The sequence below is a fragment of the Giraffa tippelskirchi genome, chromosome 8 (genome assembly GCF_054371585.1).
Source record: "Giraffa tippelskirchi isolate mGirTip1 chromosome 8, T2T-mGirTip1v1.2.pri, whole genome shotgun sequence".
NCBI lineage: Eukaryota > Metazoa > Chordata > Mammalia > Artiodactyla > Giraffidae > Giraffa > Giraffa tippelskirchi.
In genome coordinates, this window is record NC_137282.1 from 129,358,685 (window position 1) to 129,384,011 (window position 25,327).

The window sequence follows — 25,327 nt, forward strand, 5'->3', positions numbered from 1 at the left end:
TTGTGGGTCCTAGAACCTCAGTAACAGTGCAAAAACTTCTTTGGTATAATTGTTCTCCAGTTTTTGGGTCATCTCCTTGGTGGTTCTGTGGTGGGGCTAATGGCCACCTCCTCCAAGAGAACTTACACCCCCCACCATGCCTCCCAGGTCTGCTGCAGCCAGAGGCCCTGTCCCCGCAGCAGGCCACTGCTGACCTGTGACTTCACCGGAGACACTCAAACACTCAAAGGCAGGGCTGGCTCAGTCTCTGTGGGGTCTCTGTGTCCTGGTGTGCACAAGGTTTTATTTGAGCCCTTCGAGAGTCTCTGGCAGGTTGTGGGGTTTGATTCTAAATGTGATTTCGCCCCTCCTACCATCTTGTTGGGGCTTCTCCTTTGCCCTTGCACATGGCCTATTTTTTTTGGTGGGATCCAATATTCTGCTATCGATGGTTGTTCAGCAGTGAGTTGAAATGTTGGAATTCTCTCAGGAGAAGATGAGAGCATGTCCTTCTACTCCACCATCTTTGTGCTATGTTGATATGTCTGCACATGGGTTTCTATTTACTTGTTTGTTTTTCCTATTTAGGATGCATCGAGTTTCCTGAACTTGAGGATTCAAATCTTTCATCAATTCTCAGTCATTATTTCTTCAGTTATTATCTCTTTCTAATTCTCCTTCTTCTATCTTTCTCAAACTTTTCTAGAAGTATGTTAGAATGTACTACTTTAGCCTATATGCCTCTTAACTTTATATTTCCCATTTATTTTCCCCTCTGCAGCATTCTAGATAATGTCTTGAGATCTGTTTTCCTGTTTTCTAATTATTTATTTGGCTATATCTAATCTGCTGTTTAAGCCATCATTAACTATTACTGGGTAGAGACTTCCCCCAAAGATGTCCACATCCTAATCCTTAAAAGCTGTAAATATGTTACCTAATGTGACAAGTAGGACTTTACAGATGCTATTAAGGTTAAGGACCTTGAGATGGGGATGTTAGCCTAAATTATCCAAGTGGGCCCAATTTAATCACACAAGCTTTTGTAGCAGAAGAGTGAGTCAGAGTGATGAAATTGTACAAGGAAGAAAGATTCAAAGAGAATGACTCGACTGGCCATTTCTGACTTTTAAGGTGTAGGAAGGAGATCATGAACCAAGGAATACAGATGGACCTTAGAAACTAGGAAGAGTCCTTATAGCTTATAGGGCTAAGTTCTATATAGTCCATATAGAGTCCTTATATGGAATTAGGGACAATGGTCCTACAACTGCAAAAAAGTGAATTCTGTCAAAAACTCAAATGAGCAAGGAAATGGATCTTTCCCAATAGCCAACAGAAAGGAACCCAGCCTGCTCACCTTGATTTTAGCCCAGTGAGACCTGTATCAGACTTATTAACTATAGAACTGTGAAATAATACATTTGTGTTGTTTTTAGGTCACTTATTTTATAATTTGTTACAGGAGCAATGGAATAAACTAATACAAGCTTTAATTTTTAAAATTTTCATAAGTTGTATTTGGCTCTTTTTCAAAATACTGTTCATACTTGTTTCCTGTATCGTACTTATATTTTCAATCATGGTTTTTGTTTTTCAATACAATAAAAACATTTTATAATGTGTATCTGAAAATTCACTATCTGAGATCTTTGCAGGTCTGGTTCTATTTCCTTCTGTTTAATTGGCTCTTTCTCACAATGCCTGTTTCTTTACAAGTTTTTTAACTTCTGACTGTGAGCTCATGTTTATTGGAAATTAACTGTTGGATTCTTTGAGACTTGGTTCGAAGGCATATTGTTCCAGCAAAGATTTCTGTTTGCGTCTACCAGGTGCCACCTGAGGTTTCCTGGGACCATCTTAAAATAAATTTTTGGCTTGAGGTTTTTCAGATCACACAAGTCATATGAATGAATGTTAATTACTGTCACAAATTAAGAATTCTTAGGAAAGATTTTTTCCCACTAAGCTAGACCAGTTTACCTACCTTCCCCTTCTGATAGGGGGGTTATTTCTAGTTGACCCTAACACTGAGTGATTAGCCCTGTGAAGTCCCAGATTTATGCAGGAGTTTCCTATTAGGCTTTCTTCCTTGGGCATAGGGCTTACCTCTTTTTTCATTGCACCATCCCAACAGACACTTTGGAACACCAGGGTTTAGTTGATGCCCCCAGGGTAAAATTTGGCTTATCTTTCTTGATCTCAGCTTTCATTCTATATTTCGTTTGATCCTGAGAATTTCTTAGTTTCTTGCCAGTTCAGTAATGTTTTTCATGTCTTATCCAGCATTTTTAGCTATTTTCAAGGGAGTTGTTCAGGGTAAGAGTTGCACTATACTGTCAGAAATTAAAATGTCTGGTTCTCTCTTGAGGATGAATTCTTATATGTAGACTTGATAGATTAAAAGATATGCACATTAAAAATTTTTATACATATAGCTATATTACGAAGGTTTATTTTATGTCTAAGGAAATACAACAGAAAAACAAATCACTAATCTTAAGCATTTGTTGGATTCCTTTTAAATTTGCCTCTAACCTCTTTCATAAGGAAATGTAAATGTGGTTTGCATCTGGACAAGAGACAAAATTTACAAGCAAAACAAAACAGTAACTCAAAGCAGTTTAATTGTGAGACGTTTCTAGATGGTAAATTTAGGAGTTCAAGAAAGACAGAAAAATTTAAATCTGGTTCTGCCATACCCCTGCTGAAGAAGTCTTCTGTGGTTGCCTGTTGCCTTTAGGATAATGTCAAATTCTTCAAACAGCCCACATGACCATGCATGGTCTAGTCCTTGCCTTATATCCTTACCTCTCCTTCTAGCTCCAGCTTCACTGGCCTTGTCTCTTTTACTCAAATGCAGGGAAGTCATTCTCACCTCCAGGCCTTACCTCTTATCTGAATGTCCTCTCTTGCCTCCCACTTCCACCCTATTTTGTCTGGCTGACCTGCTTATTCTTCAGGTCTCAACTTACATATGACCTTTTTTAAAATAAGGCAGTTTTACTTTTTTAAAATATATATATTTATTTGTTTATTTTTGGCTGCGTTAGGTCTTAGATCCTTCACTGAAGCAGGCTCTTCATTATAGTGCAAGGACGTCTCTCTAGTTGTGTTGTGCGGGCTCCAGAGTGCATGGGCTCAGTAGTTGTGACACTCATGGACTTAGTTGCCCAGCAGTATGTGGGATCTTAGTTCCCTGACCAGGGGTCAAACCTGCGTCCCCTGCATTGCAAGGTGGATTCTTAACCACTGAACTGTCAGGGAATTCCCTATATGATGTTTTAAGAGAGAATTTTCCTGATCTCTTGGTGTAACTTGCTATACACACATACACATACACACCATATCTGTGTGTTTAGACTGCTGGTCGATCAGCAACCTTGGGACAAAAACTAAGTTTGTGCACCTCAGAGCATCTGGTCAGTCCCTCCAAAAAGAGCTAGAGAGTGAGAATGAGAGAGAGAGAAGCTATATGATCTTAAACCATGCTGTTCTTTTTCTGCACAGCACTTATTACAATAGTATTGACTAATGTCCCCCTTCTTTCCTAGAGAAAAAGAACTGTTCACCACCATCTCCTAATACCTAACTCAATGCTGGGTTCACAGTAAATCTTTATTGAATATATGAATTTTAAGGATAAGTAGCTGCATTTAGACAAGTGCTGCCTATACATCTCTTTGGGAATCATAAAACAAGTGGGAAAGTGAGAAGACAAAACAGAAAAGACCCAAGAAATGTAGTAATTTATAATTCAGAGAAGAAATATGAGCAGTGCTCTTCATGCTAAAAAAATTGCCATATAACAGACGATGCTTAGGACCAGTCCATAAGCAGGGGAGAATAAAAGGAGGTGGGCTCCTTGTTCAACTTGAGGGGTTTAGGTTGGTACAAGCAAGGCTGGCTAGCACTGCTTTGGCTTATTAAGGGCATTCAGGGAATCTTTTTCCCTGAAGATGAAGAACTTTCATTTCTGTGATGTTCTTGATGTCCTAATAGGAGGAAGTAAAGTGGATCTCAAGTTTTTTCATTCCCATAGATTGATGGTAAAGTTTCCTTTTTTTTTTTTTCCTTTTTTTGGCTGGATTTAAGTGGATTCATCATTTTGTTTTAGCATTGATAATTATCTCTGAAGGTGCATTTTGGTGCTACATTCTGAACAGTTCAGTTCTTTTTGCCAGTTACCAGAGTAACACTGCTTCTGCTGTGCTTGAGACAATTACCAACATTCAGCCCAAAGAGAGTGGAGGCGGCGTGGGAGAGACCCGGGAAGCCATTGTTTACAGGTTATCTGAAGATATGCTGAGCAAGCTGCCTCCTGATTACACTCCCCATGAGGTGAGCTCTCCTTTCCCCAGGCGCACAGGGCTGTCATTGGGTTCCGCAAGGCTGAGCACAATCCTCGGACAGGACATTTCAGTCGCTTCCTCTCCCTGCTCAATCCTTTTTTACTTTTTGGTTTTCTCTTGCTTACCCTTGCTCAAGCCTCTTGAAAAATTACAATCTGTACTTTTCCTATTTCATTTTCTTTCTCAATTGCCTCTTCTCTACCCTTTGCCCATCACTGGGTTCCTCTGTCTTTGGGTTTTTTAACCCTCTGGATTGAGACTCTCCCTGTCTGTCTTACCCAGGCTTGCTTTGTCCCATTATTTAATTTAGCCCTTGTTTCTCTCTCTTGCCCTCCATGCATTTCATTCTCCCTGTCCTCTCAGCCAGGTAATAGGAAAGCAAGCCATTTACATGAATTCAGTCTCCAGTTTGGGTGGCAATAATTTTCTACTTCTTGAACCTCGCAGATGTTTGCTTGTTAATCAATGTCGTTTTTTCTCAAATTTTTTTTTTTAATCTCAAGACTGCTTTACAAAATGATCAAGGACCCCAAATAGCTGTTACTTTTATGGATTATGTGTATGAGTGCTCAGTCATGTCCGACTCTTTGTGACCCCAAGGACTGTGGCCCGCCAGGTTCCTCTGTTCATTGGATTCTCCAGGCAAGAATACTGGGGTGGGTTGCCATTTCCTTCTCCAGGGGATCTTCCCGACCCAGGGATCAAACCCATGTCTCCTGCATTGCAGGAGGATTCTTTACTGCTTGAGCCACCGGGGAAGCCCATATATGGATCATAATGACTGATATTTAATATATTATAAATATAAACTAAAATTTAAAAAAATATTAATTTATTGTGAAATAACATCAATAAACCCATCATATGGTAGCATAACATTTATATTTTAAAAATAAGTATATTTTCCAAGACAAAACCATTCAAAGAGAAAGTGAGGGTTTTGTACATATCTTTAATATCTGGTTTACTAGAAGACAGCTGGATCCTCGTATCTGCTGGTATATCCCGTCTGCTGTGACACCACAGGTCATACAGCCTTTAGACACTCCTCAGTGAAGGAGAGTAAAAAGTCAAATGATGTGTTAGAATTACTATGAAAACAACTAACTTCACGGACCTCCTAAAAGGAGCTCAGGAGCCTTGGGGGTCCCAGACCACACTTTGAGAACTGCTGATCTTAATAAATCTTTAATTGTGGTAAAATTTCTGAGCAGTCTGAAAGTCCTGTAAGACATCCTCCTTCTTCAAGCAAGAAGATAGTCAGGCCATCCAGGGCCTCCTCTTTCCTGTTCTCAGTCTCCACCCCTCACTACTGATGGTGAGCTTCACCTGAGTCCAAGACTGGGCTGAGGCAATTTTAGCTTTTCAACCAAAAAGTGAGAGGCTGATGCCCTCATGGAGGTATTTCTCTGGTCCTGTGTCTCCCCTGTCCAGCATCCCCGAGTCTGGGAGACCTGGCTGCCTGGGCTACAGCCCTCCCACCTGAAGTCAGTGCCCCCAGCAATAAAAAAAACATTTTCTTGCTTCTTAAAACAATTTTTGCATCTGATGTGTAGATGAGTACCAAGAATTTGGCTAAGATACTGAAATCAATGACTTCACGTAGAGATGTTTATAGTTGGGAGAAAAATGTTTTTTAAGTGGGTAAGTATTACAAGTCCATACTTGGTGTGTGGTCCATTGTAGATGATCAGAAGACAGATGAGTCATAACACCTGTCTTCAAAGATTTTTAAAGGCAGCATGTGAAAGATAAAATATACTTTGTGTGACTAGACTGCAAGTTGGTATTACCAGAGGAGAGTTTCAAGACCTTGGAATAGTCAGGACTACTTCACCAATATCGCTGTTCTGGCATCATCCCAGCAGGGGGTGTCCCTAAATGGATTATTAGATGGGAGGGAGTTTGTACCAAGAGACATCTAAAGCAGCCCCCTCTTCCAGGATTATTTACTTTTTAGTGTCCTTTATTTTACAGAAGAGATGTGTTCTTAAAAATGTGGCTGTAAAGTAAATTTAGTTAATTGAAACATAATTACTATATTGACTTAAAAACATATTACTGTAGAAAAGACTAGCTGGTTTCAGAAACAAAAAAGTTCTGTGTAAGACAACATCAAATATTTTACTTATTAATAAAAAGACAATTTTAAGCTGAAACAATAATGATACTGCAAGTAAAATCAGTTCTGATTTTAGATTTTCTAGAATCTAAGTTTTAAGACACATTAAGCATGTGTCTGTTGCAAAAGAAGTCTCTTTTAAAACCCTAAGTGTCGGGCAAGGTGATTTGTTGGGGCTGTTAGCGTATCAGAGCTACCTGGGCTATTGATTTCATAGTGAAACCAACACCTGGGCTTGATTTCTCACTTGTGTTGGTTGCAAAAGTGTTTCCATAATTTCCCTTTTCCTTAAAATGTTAATTTCCACAACATAGTCATGATCTAAACAGGATGATATGTAGGCGATTTAGCCAGTGGAGGCTGAAGGGCTCAAGATGAGAACAGAGCAATGAAGCCTGCAAAGCCGTAAGTTCTGGAACCAGGAGTTTAGGTGACTACCTGAAGGTTGGTATGGCAGACTGGGTTAGGGACCTCCACTGGCACATTTAGGGGGCTTCCCAGGTGGCTCAGTGGTAAAGAATCTGCCTGCCAATGCAGGAGACCCAGGAGACTCGGGTTTGACCCCTGGATCAGGAAGATTCCCTGGAGGAGAAAATGGCAACCCACTACAGTTTTCTTGCCTGCAAAGTCCCATGGACAGAGGATCCTGGTGGGCTACAGGCCATGGGGTCACAGAGAGTTGGACACAACTGAGCAACTGAGCATGCACGCTGGCATATTTAACCAGGATTTCAAGATCACTTGCTCAGCCTGTGCAGGTAGTCCCATCCAGGTGTTCAGTTTCACATCACTGTTCCCCTCTTGTCCCTCATACGCTATAAGTGGCGCAGCTGCAGTTAATAAGAGATGGCCATTGCTGAGTGGGAAACATGGGCACCATGCCAGAAAACCTGTTCTGTACCATGAGGAGGGAGGGCGGTCCAGATGAGCCTGGAGCCCATCTGTCTCTAGTCTCCCATGGCTCAAGAGGGGGCAGTGGGCATCTCCAGCAGAGAACGCGGCCGTTTCCTGGCTTTCTGGTGACCCTGTGGCCTGGCACCGCGTTCCCAGCTTCCCTCCTACTCCATGGTCTATCCTCACCCCTTCTGTTCCGGTGTTTCTTTGGTTGTAGCCAGCAGAAGGTTCAGATCTCTCAAGAGTTCCTGCCAGTATCCATAGCCAGTCTTTTCTGGGGCATATGTCACTAAACTGAAATGTGTATATGTATTGGCCTATTTCCCAATAATTGTTATATTTTATTGTTCCTGTGACCAGATGCTTTTATATTGATCTCTTCAAAATGGCCAATAAGTTATATACCAGAAGGAAAAAATGACAGGTGCTTTATGGCCCTCCCACAAAATCAAATATTTTCATTGATTAGATTATGAAAAGCACTCTTTAGTCACCCTAGCCAGAGCAACAACAGTTAGGATACTGCAGCCAATCATATTTATTGGTAACTGTTCTGTAAAGATTTTGGCTGTATTCACTTTCTGTGACATTTCTAATAATGATTCTACAAGCATTATGAGAAAAAGTATTCCAGACTGTACTCTTACAAAGGTTAAATTGCAAAAGAATATTTAACTGACACTTTAGTACTTAATCATTCAAAAGGGGAAAAAAAGTAAAATTTTATTTCAGCTTTTCAAAGTACTTTTCCAATTATCAACTAAGTACGGTCAGTAAGAAATAAAGATCATTTTAGCTGAACAGTAGTTTTTGAAGCCCAGAAAATGGGAAATTTAATGGCAAATTTGGTTCTGCAAGAGATATTCTAGAGTTCATTTGGGCTTGTAGAGATACATCCAGAGGAAAAAGACTAGAGAAAGGAAAGGAATCCTTGGAAAAGAAGGGACAGATAATTTTTTTTCATCTCTATTATTGTATGCTTTGTGTTAGGTGAAAGCTCGTTTGATGAAGATGGGGCATCTTAATTCAATGAACATATTTCTCAGACAAGAAATTGACAGAATGCAAAAAGTCATTTCAATACTTCGCAGTAGCCTGAGTGATCTAAAATTGGCCATTGAAGGCACGATCATTATGAGTGAGGTGAGCTGTGACCATCTCAGTAGCCGTTTCCCTCTTTTGTTGAATTTTCTTATTCTCAGGTTTTAACTCTGTCTTTTTTCCAGAACTTGAGAGATGCTCTGGACAACATGTACGATGCCCGTATACCCCAGATCTGGAAAAGAGTGTCCTGGGACTCATCCACACTGGGCTTCTGGTTTACTGAACTTTTGGAAAGAAATTCTCAGTTTTCCACCTGGATATTTGAAGGGAGGCCCAATGTGTTCTGGATGACTGGTTTCTTCAATCCCCAAGGTAGGTGTTCATAGGACTGTAGGATAACTTGGAAGTCATGAGTGGTTGTATAGTAGCACTGTGTAATGAGTGTATGTTACACAGTACAGTATAGAGGTACAGCTTGCTGCATACTAGAACTATGCTTTCAAAGGTGTAGACCAACAAATGAACCTTCTATATTTGTTTTATGAATTCAGTCTAAAGTTCTGTCTGCCATATTGCTTCCACAATATGGGGGTAAAATTCCATTTTTCTTCTCACGCACTTAAGCAAACAAGTCTGTGGTTAGGACAATGTGAAATACTGAAAAGATTTTGTTCAAACACTAGTTTTTAAATGTTTATGAAAATGACAAAAATGAAGCACCAGAATATGCAAAGAAAAATGTTCTTAAGGCTCAGAAAATTAGACTGATTTTAAAAATGACCATGTGGCAAAAGTTTTATTCAGTGAACTTCCAGAATCTGTCCCTGCTTGCTTGTTTTTTTTTTTTTTCCCCTCCCCTGAAAAAGTGCTTTATGATCCCAGTGCATATATTCCTTCATTATAGAAATGTTTACTAAGTTTCAGACTAGATCTCATAGAGTTCATAAAAGTTCAGAAATGCAACAATTTTTTTTCTTACTGTGACATGGATAGTTTTTTCAAGTAATTCTTGGCCAGAATGAAGAGACACTGGGTTCCTTAAAGTTCAGCACCTTATAGGCCCGTTAGTAATACCATTTAAGAAGTGTTCACACTTACAAATTTAGGGTATACTGTCGTTACTCCGTAAGCAGCTTAGCAGACACGTGCATCGTTACTCTCAGCAGTATGGTTGAATCTCATAAAATAATATTAAGTGAAGGAAGTCAAACAGAACACATTGTAATGTATGTATACCATATTCTTTGTGATGTATGTATATTGTATGATACCATTTATGCAAGGAACCAAAATAGGTAAAACAGGTCCAAAGTCAAAAGTCAGAATAGTGGTTACCCTTGTGGGAAAGGGCAGTGATTGCCAAAGGGCACAAGGAGGTTCAGGGGGTCTGGGAATGTTCTACATCTTGATCTGGATATTGGTTACAGGGCTATATTCCCACAGTGAAAATTTATCAAGCTTTATACTTATGAGTTGTGCATTTTTCTTTGTATAAATAATACTTAATAAATAGACACTTATTTGGTCTCTGTGTAAATGCATTCATTCAGTTCATGAATTTTGAAGTGCCTTAACATTTTCTAAATTTAAAACATTAATCATGGTGGTTTTTAGGAACTTAGCAAATTATATTGGGTTGGCCAGAAAGTTTATTTGGGTTTTTCTGTACCATCTTATGAAAAAACCCAAACGAACTTTTTGGCCAACCCAATACATGGCACATTATTATGTCAGTAGACTTTAGATTTGTGAAGAACAGCCCCAAGATTTCACTTATCTGTTTTTCTCCCAGAATTCCCACTGAATTTTGGGAGGAAAACAATTTTTATTGTGGTTCTCAGATTCTTGTGTCTACTTGTGAGTCTCTTTGCTCCATACCAGCCCTCAATTTGACTAAGCTGTCACCAGGTGATTCCCAGCTTAGAAGCCTAAAGAAATAACATTTAACTTAATCAGGATTGTCCAACCACCTTTCATTTGCCAGCCCATCCACTAGGTGCTTTCAGTAGAGACAGATCTGAGACCCGATTCCTGCCCCAAAGGAGCCCATGATCTGGTCAGTAGGACAGAAACATGAGCAACTTTAACATAACGTGGTAAATGCCCCACCCGCGTGAGAACCAAGTGCCGCACGGGCACAGAGGACAGAGAGGTACCTTCTTCCGAGGCCGGGCTTGAGAATAGCCGTACCCGGGACCAGTGAGTGCAGTTCGCAGAGGCAGAGGCTGGAGATAAGAGCATCCCGGACAGAGACCTGAGCAGAGACGAGGCATGTCCAAGGAGAGAAGACCAGTGTGGCCTGAGCTCAGGAAACAGGAGCAGGGGCGTCAGAGGGGTGAGGCTGGGGCGTGAGGTCTTCCAGGGGAGTTTGGGCTGCATCATAAAGGCAACAGGAAGTCACCAAAGATGAGGAGGAGGTAAAGTGTAGACTGAAAGAAGGATGTCCACAGCAATGAGACTCTTACCAGGTCCAAGGGAGACAGCCTGAGACCTTGACCAGGTGCAGAGGAGGAGGCAGAGCTGATGGAGTGATTAAATGGGGATCTTTGAGAGAGTGGGAAGTAGCGGTGGCTGAGGCTGAAGGCCAAGCACAAGACCAGGAGCCTTGGGAGAGCGGCCACTTGGGAGGATGGGCAGGGAGCCCTGGACTCGTCCGCTTGTGCAGGAGGGACATACAGGTGGGCAGGTGTGCCGGCAGACTTCAAATCAGTGATTAGGGAAAAAGTGAGATCCTTAAATGTATTTTTAACATTTAGAAGCCATGGGAGTGGGTTGATTTATCCACGGCTTTCCATAGACATAGATGGGTAAGTTGTATATCACAGCACAGTCTCTTTGAGCAATTGCTTTTTTCCATTAGAAATGTGACTTTCAATAGCAAAGTATAAATATAAACTAATATTTGTTACTATTTATTAAGAAGTATTACAAACCAGAGCAACATTTAAAGAAATATAAATACAAATCAGTTTTCTTATTTGCCTTTTTAATAACACTGATCCTTTCTATATTTTTTTTCTTTATTTCTGTTTTTAAACTGAACTTGGATTCCTTCTCTCATGGCTCTCCATGTCTCTGAAAGTCTTGCACTTATTCAAACATCCTACCTTTACACACCCTTGCTTTCTGTTTGTAGCACAGAAGAGTGGAAGTCAGATTTCCCTACCTACCAATCACTTCTCTGCTTCCTTTGCCTTTTCTTGACATGGGAGACAAATCACTTTCAGTTCCATCTTACACTTTCAGTTCCATCTTACCTGGCCGAATCAGATAGGTTGCAGCAACCCCATGCATGTTCACAGGCAGCGTGCAAGCAGATAAAGTCCTCTCTAGGTGGAAGCTTCTCTGGTCACCATCTGACCTCAGCAATTGATTTCTCAACATGGTGTAACTCCTGGGTTTTATATCTTCTAACCCAGTCCCCTTCCATGAAATAATTTTTTGGCTCAAAACATTTAAGTAAATTATTTTTCAATGGCTATTTTTTTTTAAGATTTTTCTTTTGATGTGGAACATTTTGAAAGTCTTTGCTGAATTCGTTACAATATTGCTTCCGTTTCATAGATTGGCTTTTTGGTTGCAAGGCATGTGAGATCTTAGCTCCCAGATCAGGGATCAAACACATATACCCCGCATTGAAAAGTGAAGTCTTAGCCACTGGACCACCAGGGAAGTCTCTAAGTAAATTGTTTAAAGAAACCACGATTTAAGTAAAACTCAGTGCAGTTTGCTAAGATGCCATAGTTTGTAGAATACTTGAAAATGTTTCTTTCACCTATGACCGTTTTGTGTTCTTGTAATGTTACCTGGCATCTGATACTGTCTGATGTGTGTTTCCCGTCATGCCCCTGGTGAGCATCCCTTGGGCCTAAGTGATGCTGCAGGGACAGGTGATGGGCCTCATTTGCCTCCCCTGGCCCACCCCAGTCTGTGTCTGAGCTCACCCTGTTGGTAGCACTGTTCTGTCGCCGAGTGGTGGTCTGATATTTTGTCCTATTGAAGAGGCCGTCAGCCAGTCACCCTGGAACTAATCTCGTGTGTTCAGCCCCCTTCACAATCATTTCTGTAGCAACTGACGAGCTCACTCAGGTGGCGATTAGATTTGATTATTAAAGTGGTCAAGCTCTCTGTGCCCATGACCCTGTGACATTTGTTCCATGGCCCAGCTTTGGGCATTGCGTGGAACTGCCTCCACTTCAGGCTCAGGAGAACCTTTGTGCTCCACTGGGGCTTCCCAGCAGTAACTGGTGCACGCGCGCGCACACACACACATCATTTAAGACTGTGCTGCTCAGTGTTCTTGAAGGATTATGTGGTCTCTCGTTCCCACAGGTGTACCTTTTCAGAGCATCATGTACACATGACTTAGATTCTGTGTCATAGATAGGGATGTGTTTAAACTCAGAGATTATGAGCATTCATGCACTTGACTTTAAGCCAAGGGAATTGCCTGCCCTCCAGAACCTTTTCATTGATAGCCTTGCTTTGCCATTCAGTTTGGTGTGACTCACAGGTGCTGTAAATGAAAGGGGGGCAGAGGCTGGACGTGCTCTCTGGGTCCCACACCTCTGTGTGAGACTGAACCCTGCACTGGCATTATTTCCCAAGTGTTGAACTCAGTCTGGAACGTGATGCCATTTGGATGCCAAACTGCTCTAGCTTTTCTGTTTTCTTCAGTGTCTTAACAAGCCGCACCAGGTCTGTTGTTAACAGATATCAGTAGCAATTTAGTATTCACTATTACAAATCAAGATTTTCAGTGAGAAGGGAGTCTACTGAAGCAAGGAGATGGACAGTTTTTGTCTTGTTATCTTTTGTTCCTGTAAAAATCACCTATAACCTCTTGCCTGTGTATTTGTTCTTTTTTAAAAAAATAACGTATTTATTTTTGGTTGTGCTGGGTCTTTGTTGCTGCATGTGGGTTTTCTCTAGTCGTGGTGAATGGGGGCTGCTCTTCCTTGTGGTGGACAGGCTTCTCATTGCTGTGGCCTCTCTCGTTGCGGAGCACAGCCTGTAGGTGCTCGGGCTTCAGTAGTTGCAGCACATGGGCTTCGGTCATTGTGGTCCATGGGCTTTAGTTGCCCACAGGCCATGGAATCTTCCTGGACCAGGGATCAAACCTGTGCCCCCCTGTGTTGGCAGGTGGACTCCTATCCACTCTCCAGGGAAGTCCTGTGTATTTGTTTTTAGGGCAACATTGGCAGCTGTCAGCAATTTCTGAATACTTATCTTGAAGATAGTCATAAAAGCTTGATGTTTGTTGGGCAGAAGAGTACAGCAGGCTTATTAATAGAACTTTAGCATTGGAAGGGACTGGGGATTTTTTGTAATCTTATAACAATCCCAAGTGTGCCCCAGAGCTATCCCTAACATCTGAGGAAATCTAGGGGAAGGGTTGTCAGGGTTCCAGACCTCAATCTGGGTGATAGCACTCACTGCCCTGACTCTGAATCCCAGAACCAGAGAAGGACTGTGGACACCTTAGAAACACTTCCAAGTGAATAAAAGCCCATCCTTCTCACCTTTGTGGGGGGGCCCTTGATGCACTGGCTTTAGCCTCAACCACATCCCTTATGATTCTAGTCTCTGCCCACGCTCACCGTCCTTACCAGCCCTCTAGTTCCTCGTCATTTGGCTGGCTTCATCACCACACTGAAACTGCTCTCTCCAAGGCCACCAGGTCTAGTGATCCTCCTGCTAGCTTCATTTCACACCCTGGCTTCCATCCATCACCTGCCTCGGTTCTCCCCCTACCTCTCAGAGGGTTGCTTCTCAGCCCACTTTGTGGGCTGTTCGCAGGCAAGTTCTTCACTTGGCCCTGGTCCCTTCATTGATGACCTCAGTCCTTCTCACAGATGCAGTTGTTTGTCTCTACTTATGACAAACTCATCAAAAGTCCCAGTGTTAGCTTCTGATTCTTACTTCCAACTGTCACCGTGAACTATTCCATCCTCTGTAAACCTCACCAGGACTACCATCTGTCCATCTTCCCCCTAAACCATCCTCACCAGGATTCTGCTCTGTTTGCTTGTACATGCCCACCCTCCAGATCACCCTGACTCTTGTAAATAGTCCCTCACACCCTAACAGCTTGAAAGAGGGAAACCAGGAATGCATAGTGTGGTGGAAGATGGGAGGGGATGGGAAGGAGGGACAGATGCTGCCAGAGGTCAAGTAAGGTAGGGCCCCAAATGGCCAGATAGCCTTATCAACCAGGAGACTGCGGGCGAGGGAAGTCTCAGTGGAGTGGGTGGGGAGGTGGAGGAGTCAGATTTCAGGGTGAATGAGAGACCAGAAAATGGGGAGACAGAGAGTGAGGATGGACAGCATGGAAAATTCCCTCGAGAAATTTGACTCGGAAAAGAAGAAGGGAGTTGGAGGAGCAGTTGTCAGAAGAAAACATTTTCTTCCTTCTTCTTTTAATGGTAGGACAAGCTTGAGCCTATTCAAATACTGGTGGGAAGAAGCCAGGAGAGAGGGAGAACAAAGATACCAGAAGGGGGTGAAAGAAGCAGAAGGGGTGGTCCCCAAGTGGAGGGATGCACTCCAGGCGGGAGGAGGGATGCCCCACCCGCTGTAACAAGGTAACAAGGAAAGAATGCGTGTAGATGCCAATGAGCTTGCTGGCATGGTGGCAAGAAGTTAAGGGAATTCCCGTCTGATGCTTTCTATTTTTCCCTTTGAGGAGGCAAAGTGATCTCAGGAGCAGGGTGTTAGAGGAGATATTTAAGGAGAGTGGCAGAAGTTTGAGAAAGAGGGCTAAGGAGAAAAGGATTGCTAGGTGGCTTTGACAATCCCATCAAGGCTAGTGGTAGCTAAACCATGGTGCCAACTGTGTGCTGGCCTTAGCTTTGCTCAGCAGCCTGGAATAGGTTTAAGAAGAAGGACACCTGGACTTGTTTAGCCCTGGAGTTCTGCTGGGTGAGTGATGAAAAAGATTGGTCTAGACTAAATAGGGAAAGAAGTGAAGAAAAGGGGGTGGAATTGAGGAGCAGGTCTTTAGAACTGAGACGTCAAGATGCTGAGTGGGATACTGAAGAGACCCAGAAGGCGGCAGAGGCTCCGTGAATGGGGACCAGTGGACACTTGGCAGGGACAGTGAGGGGAGGGGTGTGTGGATGGAGGGTGATTGTCCAAACAGCGGAGATTCTCATCCAGGGTGGAGGGGCAGTTGGGGAGGACAGGGTCTTCAGGGTTGAGCCAGCCTCCAGGAAAGGCAAGAAGATGGAGAGAATGTTCTGTGCAAACATGGAACACATGGAAGAGTCTGTTAACCACAGACCCGCTCCAGAGGGCACAGCGTACAGGTTGGGGAGGGAGCAGAGAGGTGTGAGGTTGGGTGAAGGGAGAGGAAGCGGAGGGGAAGCAGAGAGTAGCAGAGAAGGGGCAGGGAAGGGGCAGCAGTTACAGAATGACATTTTGACGTGTGAGACCCAGCAGGGTTGGCTGATCCCAACCGGGCCAAGAGAATTAGCCCCAGTGCTCCAGCTTGTACTCTGTGTCCTGGATTAACAGCATTTCAGAAAATATATGCCTATCAGGGGATTCTGGAAAGACTCAGCTTGCATTACTGACAGCCTTCCTCATATTTTGTTGTATCATAGGGCATGTCTCTGCCCACTTGCCAAATTTGTTCTGCAAACAAATATGCATCCGTGATCTCTTATTGGCCTGTCATGCAGATATTTTTTACAGAGCAGGTTCTCAATCCTGCCCACACAGTAGAATCATGTGGGGAGGTTTTAATGCATGCCAATCCCTGGGGACCCAAACCAGTGACTTCACAACCTCTGGGGATGAGTTCACTAGAGTCTATGTAATCAGTCTTGAAATATCTTTTGGTCATTCTAAGGTGTGAGGAACCTGGGCCTTAGACCATTGCTACCCAGTATGTGGTCCAGCAGCCAGCAGTAGCAACATCACCTGGGAGCTTGACAGAAATGAAGATCCTCAGGACCTACCCTCAACCTACCTACTGAATCAGAACCAGCATTTTAATAAGCGATCTTTCCCTTGGCGTTAACTCTGAACTTTGAGAAACCCTGCCTTAAAACAGTACTGAAGCCTGATCCCACCTCTAGAGATTCTGATTTAACTTATCTGGGCTATGACCAGGGAATTGGAGGTTTCAAAGTCTTCCCAGATATTTCTCATTTTCAGCCAAGATTAAGATCCCTACCTTACAGCATTGAGCAAAGCATCATGAAAGGTGCCTGGGGCATTTTTATTCAACTGGGTGAAACATCGTCATCTTTGCTTAATGATTTCTGACCTTTTATTTAACTTACCAATGAACTGCATTTGCTTCTCATTTTGGGGAAAAAACTGCCTGTCATAATCTTATGGCAGGAACATCATTTCTGCTCATCTTCCAAAATGCTCATGGGAGGCTTCGTAACTGACAAGACAGGAAATACTGAACAACCAAAGGCTCATTACCTAAGGACTGGTTCATTTATTAAAGGAAAGAAAGTGTTGCCTATAGGATCATCATTACAGAATACCAACCAACTCCTTGTGAAATAGAGAAGAACCTTCCTGATTGTGTTCATTTCACACACTAGCAAGGTTATGGTCAAAATTCTTCAAGCTAGGCTTCAGCAGTATGTGAACCAAGAACTTCCAGATGTATAAGCTGGGTTTAGAAAAAGCAGAGGACCCAAAGGTCAAATTACCAACATTCATAGAGAAAGCAAGAGAATTTCAGAAAAATATCTACTTCTGCTTCCTTGGTCATGCTAAAGCCTTTGACTGTGTAGATCACAACAAACTGTGGGAAATTCTTAAATAGACGGGAGTACCATACCACCTTACTTGCCTCCTGATAATCCTGTATGTGGGTCAAGAAGCAACAGTTTGAACCGGACATGGAACAACTGACTGATTCAAAATTGGGAAAGGAGTACATCAAGGCTGTATATTGTCACCCTGCTTATTTAACTTCTATGCAGAGTACATCATGCAAAATGCTGGGCTGGATGAATCACAAGCTGGAGTCAAGATTGCGGGGAGAAATGTCAACAACCTCAGATACGCAAATGTTACCACTCTAATGGCAGAAAAGGAAGACTAACTGAAGAGCCTCCCGATGAGGGTGAAAGAGGAGAGTGAAAAAGTTGGTTTGAAGCCCAACATTTAAAACACTAAGATCATGACTTCTGTTCCCATCACTTCATGGCAAACAGAAGGGGAAAAAGTGGAAGCAGTAACAGATTTTATTTTCTTGGGCTCCAGAATCACTATGGATGGTGACTGCAAGCCATGAAATTAAAAGACACTTGCTCCTTGGTAGGAGCAAAGATGTGACAAACCTAGACAGAAAAGCAGAGATATCATTCTGCTGACAAAGATCTGTATAGTCAAAACTATGATTTTTCCAGTAGTCATGTATGGATGTGAGAGTTGGACTATAAAGAAAGCTGAGCGCAGAAGAATTGATGCTTTTGAACTGTGCTGTTGGAGAAGACTCTTGAGAGTCCCTTGGACTGCAAGGAGATCCAACCAGTCCATCCTAAAGGAAATCAGCTCTGAATACTCATTGGAAGGACTGATGCTGAAGCTGATGCTCCGATACTTTGGCCACCTGATGCAGAGAGCCGACTCATTGGAAAAGACCCTGATGCTGGAAAGACTGAAGGCAAAAGGAGAAGGCAGCAGCGGTTAGATAGTATTACCATGAATCTAAGCAAACTCTGGGAGACAGTAGAAAACAGAGGAGCCTGGCATGCTGCAGTCCTTGGGGTTGCAAAGAATTAGACACGACTTAGTGACTGAGCAACAACAATAGCATTGCTGATTAGTTATTTATTCTGTCACTTCCAAGACCCTGTTTGAATTGATACCCAAAGCCTTCTACAGCTTTCTTCAAGCCAACTGATTGCACAGGTCAAACAACAGTAGTTTGTTTGCTGAAATGTTAGGTCATGACTATTACAGGAATTAAGACATAACAAGTGTTATTTTAGACCTGAGTTTCCAGAGTATAATCCAAGCGTAAAAGTATATTTTGCAAAAGAACAAGCTTGACAAGTGTTTTAAGAATTCATTATACTGGATGAGTTACAAGGGCAAAGAAAATTTAAAGCACCTCAGTTAGCTCACATGACACTCAGATGTTTGAATGGTTAAATCACCCATTTTTGCGTGGGTGGTTAAATCTCATGAAAAATAGATTATTTTTGTTGAGGACTTTCCCCAACTTTTTGTTTCTCACTTCTGAGTCAAACACATGAACGCCTGAATCACTTTTCCCACCACTGATGATTGAAATTTGGCTTAAGAATTATTAAAATTAAATTAGTGCCAAGACAAAAGTACTACTTCTCAAGCTTTTATAAAGAAAAATATATCAATAGTCTTTTAAAATTATATAGGTTTCAGAAAACAAGAGATTTTGATTTCATTAGACTTGATATCAGTCTATAAGAAAGATGGTCATTCATTTTTAAAATTCGATAAAGAGCAATTCAGTGGATTTGCAATTCAGTTTGAATGCTGCAAGATCATGTTCTTCTTTTTAGGAGGCCAAAAAAAAGCTATCAAAACTTGAAAAAAAAATATGTATCTTCTCCATGTTCTCAGTGGGAATGAGCCATGGAACGGTTTCCTACCCTCTGCTCTCAGGCCTCAAATTATTTATTGAACATTTTCCTTTCTTAATAGCTCAAGGTAATGTGCATTCTAGATTTCATCTCCTGGCATACCAAGAGTGCTTCCTAAACATTAGGAGGCTGACTGTTGAAGTCAGCCAGACAACATCATGCGTATTCCCCAGCAGGGAGATGAGAGAAGGTGGTATCTCCTTAAACATACTAGAACTTTTTCAGAACACTCCACCATCAACTGAGGTCCTTGTCTTGGGTATATTACATAAGAGAGAATCTCTCTCACCCCCTCACCTGGCATCTACTACATTGTTATGAGTGCCATAGCAAGTGAGGTCAAAGTTTCAATTTGGAACTTAAAATATTATAGAAAAATCCAGTTTTTCAACTAGTGCAGATGGAAAGTTATAATCATTATTCATGCCTTATGCATTATGACTTTGTAGATTCATAGATCAATGATGAATTTTAAAATATCATAAAATAGGGTCAATTTAATTCTGAGTATTCTACTTGGATGCAAGCTTAAAGTTGAGTGATGAAAATGACATTTTCACGGAGTCACTTAGAATGGAGGATTGGATTTTATTACTGTGGTCATATATACCTGACTGGGCTTCCCAGGTGGCGCAAGTGATAAAGAACCCGCTTGCCAATGCAGGAAACATAAAAGACCCGGGTTTGATCCCTTGATCGGGAAGATCCCTGGAGGATGGCACGGCAACCCTCTCCAGTGTTCTTGCCTGGAGAATCCCATGGACAGAGGAGCCTGGAGGGCTATAGTCCATAGGGTTGCAGAGCTGGATACAACTAAAGCAAGTTATCATGGCATGGCATATACTTGACTACCAAACACATGACATGTTGACTACTAAAAACAATGGGATCCCCAGTATTTAAAGTGGAAGTTGATGTAATCACATGCTTGATCAGATCATCTCAAGTAAGTCCACATGTGGACTACAGATGGGTCTTGACCAGAAATTGCTGCCAGGCAAACGTCTACCATGTTTCCTACTCCCTGTATTTAACACTTTGCATCATAAAACCATCCTTTCCTACTAGGCACTCTTAGTTTCATGAAACTTTAACTTTATAAGAATCACTTATAGGACTTCTCTGGTGGTCCAGTGGTTATGATTATACATTTCCACTGCCAAGGGCATGGGTTCGATTCCTGGTCAGGGAAGTTCCATATGCCTCCCAGTGGACCTAAAAAAAAAAAAAAAGACCTTCAATTAGGGCCTCTGGTTGATTGACCAACTTTTCTTTTGGGTTAATGCAGGGGTTCTTCTTGAGTTTCCTAAATCCTGCTTTTAGTGAGAGCTCTGAGGAAACTTTATAAGATGCAAATACAACTAAATTATTTGCCTGCTTCAAATAATCAGTGGCTTCCCACCATTCACAAAGTCACCAGGTCCAAAGTCTGACCCTGCAAAACCCTGCCTCTGACTTTGTTCTAACCTCATCTGCCGTTATTGCCTCACCTGTAGGCCTAGACTTCCGTGCCTTTGCACATGCTGTTCCCTTAACTGGAATCATCCCATCTCTTACTTTCAAGACCAGTCTTTGACTTCATCTTCTCAATTCAGCCTTCCCTGAGCTGTCTTCTTCAGTGGTCCATTCTGTTCTCACCTCTTTACTTATAGTGACGTCAAGGTATATATCCTGCTTCTGTCCACTTTCCCTGTAGACTGAGCTCCTTGAATGCAGGGTCCATGGATGGCCTCTTCATCACTGTGAGCATCTCACCTCTAGCAACCTGGTATATGGTGGCCACTTCTAAGAGACTTAGCTAATGAGTGAATGAATAAATGAATGAGTGCCTCCCCAAGTGTCTAACAATAATGAGGGTGGGACTTGAGAATGGAGAGAACTTGACGTTTTCACTAAGCAGGCTAGAGTCCTACTCTATTTATTAAAAAAAAAAAAAGTATTCATTTGGCTGTGCCAGGTCATCGTTGCAGCATGCAAGATCTTTAGTTGCAGCATGTGAACTCCTAGCTGTGGCATGTGGGATCTAGTTCTCTGACAAGGGATTGAACCTGGGTCCCTTGGGTTGAAAGCACAGAGTCTTAGCCACTGGACCATCAGGGGAGTTCCTATTCTTTCTTTCTAATTCCAACAGGTGTTAACTCACTGCCTGCCATTATGCCTTGTAACTTTCCCTCTTCTTTCCACTCCCATTCAAACCTGATAAAATATTACCACTTTCATGTTGGTTTGTGCATTAAAGTTCTCACAGTTCATGAATCTAGGAGTAATAGGGACACACACTTCCAAAATTTACTTGTGATTGTGAATAAAGGGCCTCATGATTTCCAGTATTAACATGGAGGCCAAATTGTAATATATAGGTCACAGGTAAAATATCCTAAGATTTTGAAGTCCATTTTGAAGTTTAAGGTATAGTTTTTAAACATCAAATGCTACTTTCCAAGATACACTTCTCTAATTGAATTGCATGGCAATGATTTGCAAATATTACGTTTAAAGAAAGGCCACAATATACAGAACCATGTATTGTCTTAAAATAACTGTATTATGCACATTAAAACATGGAGCGTTCCTTTCCGGTGTGATTGCTTTGTTTGATCAAATTGAAAGTCAGGCTTTCTATTTTGGCATTATGCCTTATTTCCTAGACTAAATGAAATTATTCCATTAGAGCAAATAGGCGCTTGATAATGGTTTGATTCCAGTTTTAATTGGAATGCTGTTGTCAGAATATTTTACCATTCCAATATTATTCCTTGATACTGGGTTTTCAAACAGAGACTATAAGCTAGCACTGGGTTACAACCCTTAGAAGACGAGCGTGGTTTGAAATCCCAGGGGAATTTCAAACCGCGACCTTGTCTGAGGCAGAGACGGTGCTGTTTTCCGGCTGTCTGCTGGCAAGACATATTTAGCTGATTGAAACAAAACATTGAAAGAAACATCCCTTCTGAGGTTGAATCTCAGCTCCTCTCAGATGGGCACACATCTGGAGATGGATAAGCAGCTAACGACACAACTCCCCCTCTTGTTACTAGTCTGCACCAAGGCATTAGGATCATTTCTTTCTCCTTTTCTAAGGCTTCCTGACTGCAATGAGGCAAGAAGTGACCCGTGCCCACAAAGGCTGGGCCCTGGACTCCGTGACCATCCACAACGAAGTTCTGCGGCAGACCAAGGAGGAGGTCACGTCACCCCCTGTGGTAGGTGCCACTGGGCAAGAGCAGGGACACTTCTGGAGCCAGAGCTCCAAGTTCAAGTTCTGCTGAACATGGACCTGTGAGCATCTCCATCAGGTCCTCTGGCTTTGCAGGGAGGGTTTCCTTGGTTGTAACCAGGAGACCTCAATGCCAACTCCTCCTGCATTTGCCAGAATGGGAATGAATGATAAACACCAGGAAGGCCCCAGACTGCGTTCTTTGTAATTACAGGTTACATTTGTGTGTGCTCAAAAGGACTTTCTGCACGTCTCCATCCACTGCTGTGGGGTACTCACAGAATTAATGAGGGTCGAGGGCAGTAGAGACTAATAGGACTAGCAGTCCTGAGCTCTGGGGCCAGTTCCAGCCATGTCCCTTCTTAGCTGCAGGACCCTGGGTGGAAGGACAACTTGCCTGGAAAATTCTGTGGACAGAAGAGCTTGGCGGGCTATCATCCATGGTGTCGCAAAGAGTTGGACGTGATGCACACACCACACCGTGCCACTGACTTAATGATGATACCTAATGTGCTAATTTTCTGGAATTACCCATGGTTTTACTGTCAAATCATGTACTTCAGATTTTGGTTCAAGAGGTATGGTTCTTATACTCTTAGCCCACCTGGGGGATTTTAGAAAACACTTTGCAGCTAACCTCCCTCTCTTTTATTATAATATAGATTTCCTTTCTCTTACCCAATCCTCACTGGAAATGGAAAAATGGTCACCATCTTCTTCATAACTGTATCTTATGAGCTTACGTGATTGTTGGAGTCTCCCCCGTGACTCCGTTTAGACTTTTTTCTTACTGAGCACATGTTCTATGGCTCCCCACTGCCTACAAGATAAAAATTTAAGCTCTTCCATCTGGTATCGACAGTCTTCCACCATTAAACCCTAACTTATTTTATAACCATTGAACCTGCTGCTAAATAAAATGCTTGGACTTTCCTGACCCTCCTGCCTCTCTTGATGCCCACCCTCTCTCCTCTGTGTTTCCAAGCACAGCACACCCTCCAGAGCCTTCTCCTCCACAACCCTCTCCGAGCACTCCAGCCCACAGTGACCTTTCACATCCGGTCACTGCACTTGGCCTCAGTCAGTGCTGTTCATTAGGCAGCCCCTCTGACAAGCATGTGCTGGTGTTCAACTCATGTCTTTTACATTTTGTTCTGTGTGTGTGTGTGTGTGTGTGTTGTCTCCTGGTTTACTGGTGAGGCCCTCAAGGATAGGTCCTACTGTGTGAAAGACAGATACAGGATGAGGTCAGCCACTCTTGGACCAATTTCCCCCACCCTGCCCATCACTTCTGCTCTTGCTCTATGTCTGACCTCTGGGGGCGCTCAGATGAAGTTAGAACCACCTGTGGGCTTGCTCAGTGCAGGTTGAGATCCCGAGTGGCACCCAGCTCTGAATCCTGTCCTGTGTGCTCCCACCCCACACTGACTCAGAACACCCCCGTCAGAGACCTTCATTTGCAGCAGAGACAATCTGGCGCTGCTGGTTGAGTCCTCGGTCCCAGGCCAGTCACCCCCAGGCTCAAATCGCCAGTAATGGGAGCATTTCTATAGCTGTGTTTCTGTGCTGTGCTTAGTCGCTCAGTTGTGTCTGACTCTTTGTGACCCCGTGGACTGTAGCCCTCCAGGCTCCTCTGTCCATTGGATTCTCCAGGCAAGAATACTGGAGTGGGTTGCTATGCCCTCCTCCAGGGGATCTTCCCAAACCAGGGTCTTCCTGCATTGCGGGCGGATTCTTTACCAGCTGAGCTACCAGGGAAGACCATAGCCTCCAGCTAAGCGGCAGAGGAACACTGGGCTCAGTATTTCACCAAGGAATGCATCCACTGGTGTTTTCTTCTTTGGGCAGCGTTTTAAGATTGCTGTGCATTCTCTTTCCAAACCAATGACCTTCGTTACAGCATTGGGTGCCCATCTCACAGCAGGTAACTTTTTAAAACTTCCTGTTATCTTCTGCTTGGCTCTTCCAGGAAGGCGTATATATTTACGGGCTGTACATGGATGGAGCGGCCTGGGACAGACGGAATGGGAAGCTCACGGAATCCACCCCCAAGGTGCTCTTCACACAGCTGCCTGTGCTGCACATCTTTGCTATCAATTCCACGGCACCCAAGGACCCCAAGCTGTACGTGTGTCCCATATACAAGAAGCCCAGGCGGACTGACTTGACCTTCATCACTGTAGTGTATTTGCGAACAGTCCTATCTCCTGATCACTGGATCCTGAGAGGTGTGGCCCTTCTGTGTGACATCAAGTAAGTTCCTTTCCACCTTCTGAGGGCCCTTGGAGCCACATGGGCAGTCAGTGCTGTCGAGAGACTCAGGGAGGCATGTTTTTCTCCCTGATAATTGCTTGATTACTCTTTCTAAATTAAAAATTGATATCTTACAATCACTTGTATGTGTATGTTTTCCCTCGTATCAATATTTTGAAAGACAATTCAAAAGTAAAGTTTTTTTTTATTCCAGGCAGTCATATTCTTTATAATTATTTTTTAGGTAAAGTCCTACTTTCATGTTTGAATACTTTGAAAGATTTGAATTTTTAAAAACTATAAGTATTAATTTGTTGCATCCCGAAAAAGTCTAGTAGATGCAATCGTCTCTCTCAAATAAAACCCACCTTTCCTTTGAATAACATCGACCCAAGCCTGAGTTTATGCAAATATATTATCTTTTGCTTGTTGTTTGCATTTGGCCTTCTGTCCATGTTTGTGTAATGGGAACTGGAGGGGTCCAGTCAGTACCCCCTTGGGACTTATAGCTGGTGGTGTGAAATATTTGAGACAGAAAATCCACTGGGATGGCTGCCCTTGCAATTTAATTTTATTCAATATTATTTTTAAGTGCTTTTGAGGCCCAGAGAGCTCTGAGTCTCTAGCTCTCCCCTCCCAACTCCAACTCCACAGGAGATAATGAAGCACACATTTCTAGGCAGCAAATGGAGAAGGAAAAAACAAACTCCATCAAATGAAATTAGGTTATATGCTGAATGCCTTAAACAGCAAAGTCTTTAAAAAGTGGAGCTATTTCTTACTCCGTAGCTAGTCTGAAACTCGATATGAACCTTTATTTCCTGCTAAAGGAAATTGTCAATTTAACAAAACAGATGGGGTCTTA

The 25,327-nt window shown here is 42.6% G+C and overlaps 1 protein-coding gene across 4 annotated transcripts in view; it reads left to right on the forward strand.

The window, feature by feature from the left end:
* Window positions 1-24,599, forward strand: part of DNAH8 (dynein axonemal heavy chain 8) — a 326,388-nt gene extending 301,789 nt beyond the window's left edge. For all 4 annotated transcript variants that reach the window (XM_081523221.1, XM_081523219.1, XM_081523218.1 and 1 more), the window contains 5 exons: window positions 4,164-4,320; window positions 8,338-8,490; window positions 8,574-8,763; window positions 22,074-22,195; window positions 24,179-24,599. In XM_081523221.1, coding sequence (XP_081379347.1) covers window positions 4,164-4,320; window positions 8,338-8,490; window positions 8,574-8,763; window positions 22,074-22,195; window positions 24,179-24,466 — 910 coding nt within the window. In that variant the 3' untranslated portion in view covers window positions 24,467-24,599. The remainder of the gene's footprint in view (window positions 1-4,163; window positions 4,321-8,337; window positions 8,491-8,573; window positions 8,764-22,073; window positions 22,196-24,178) is intronic.
* Window positions 24,600-25,327: the final 728 nt, after the last annotated feature.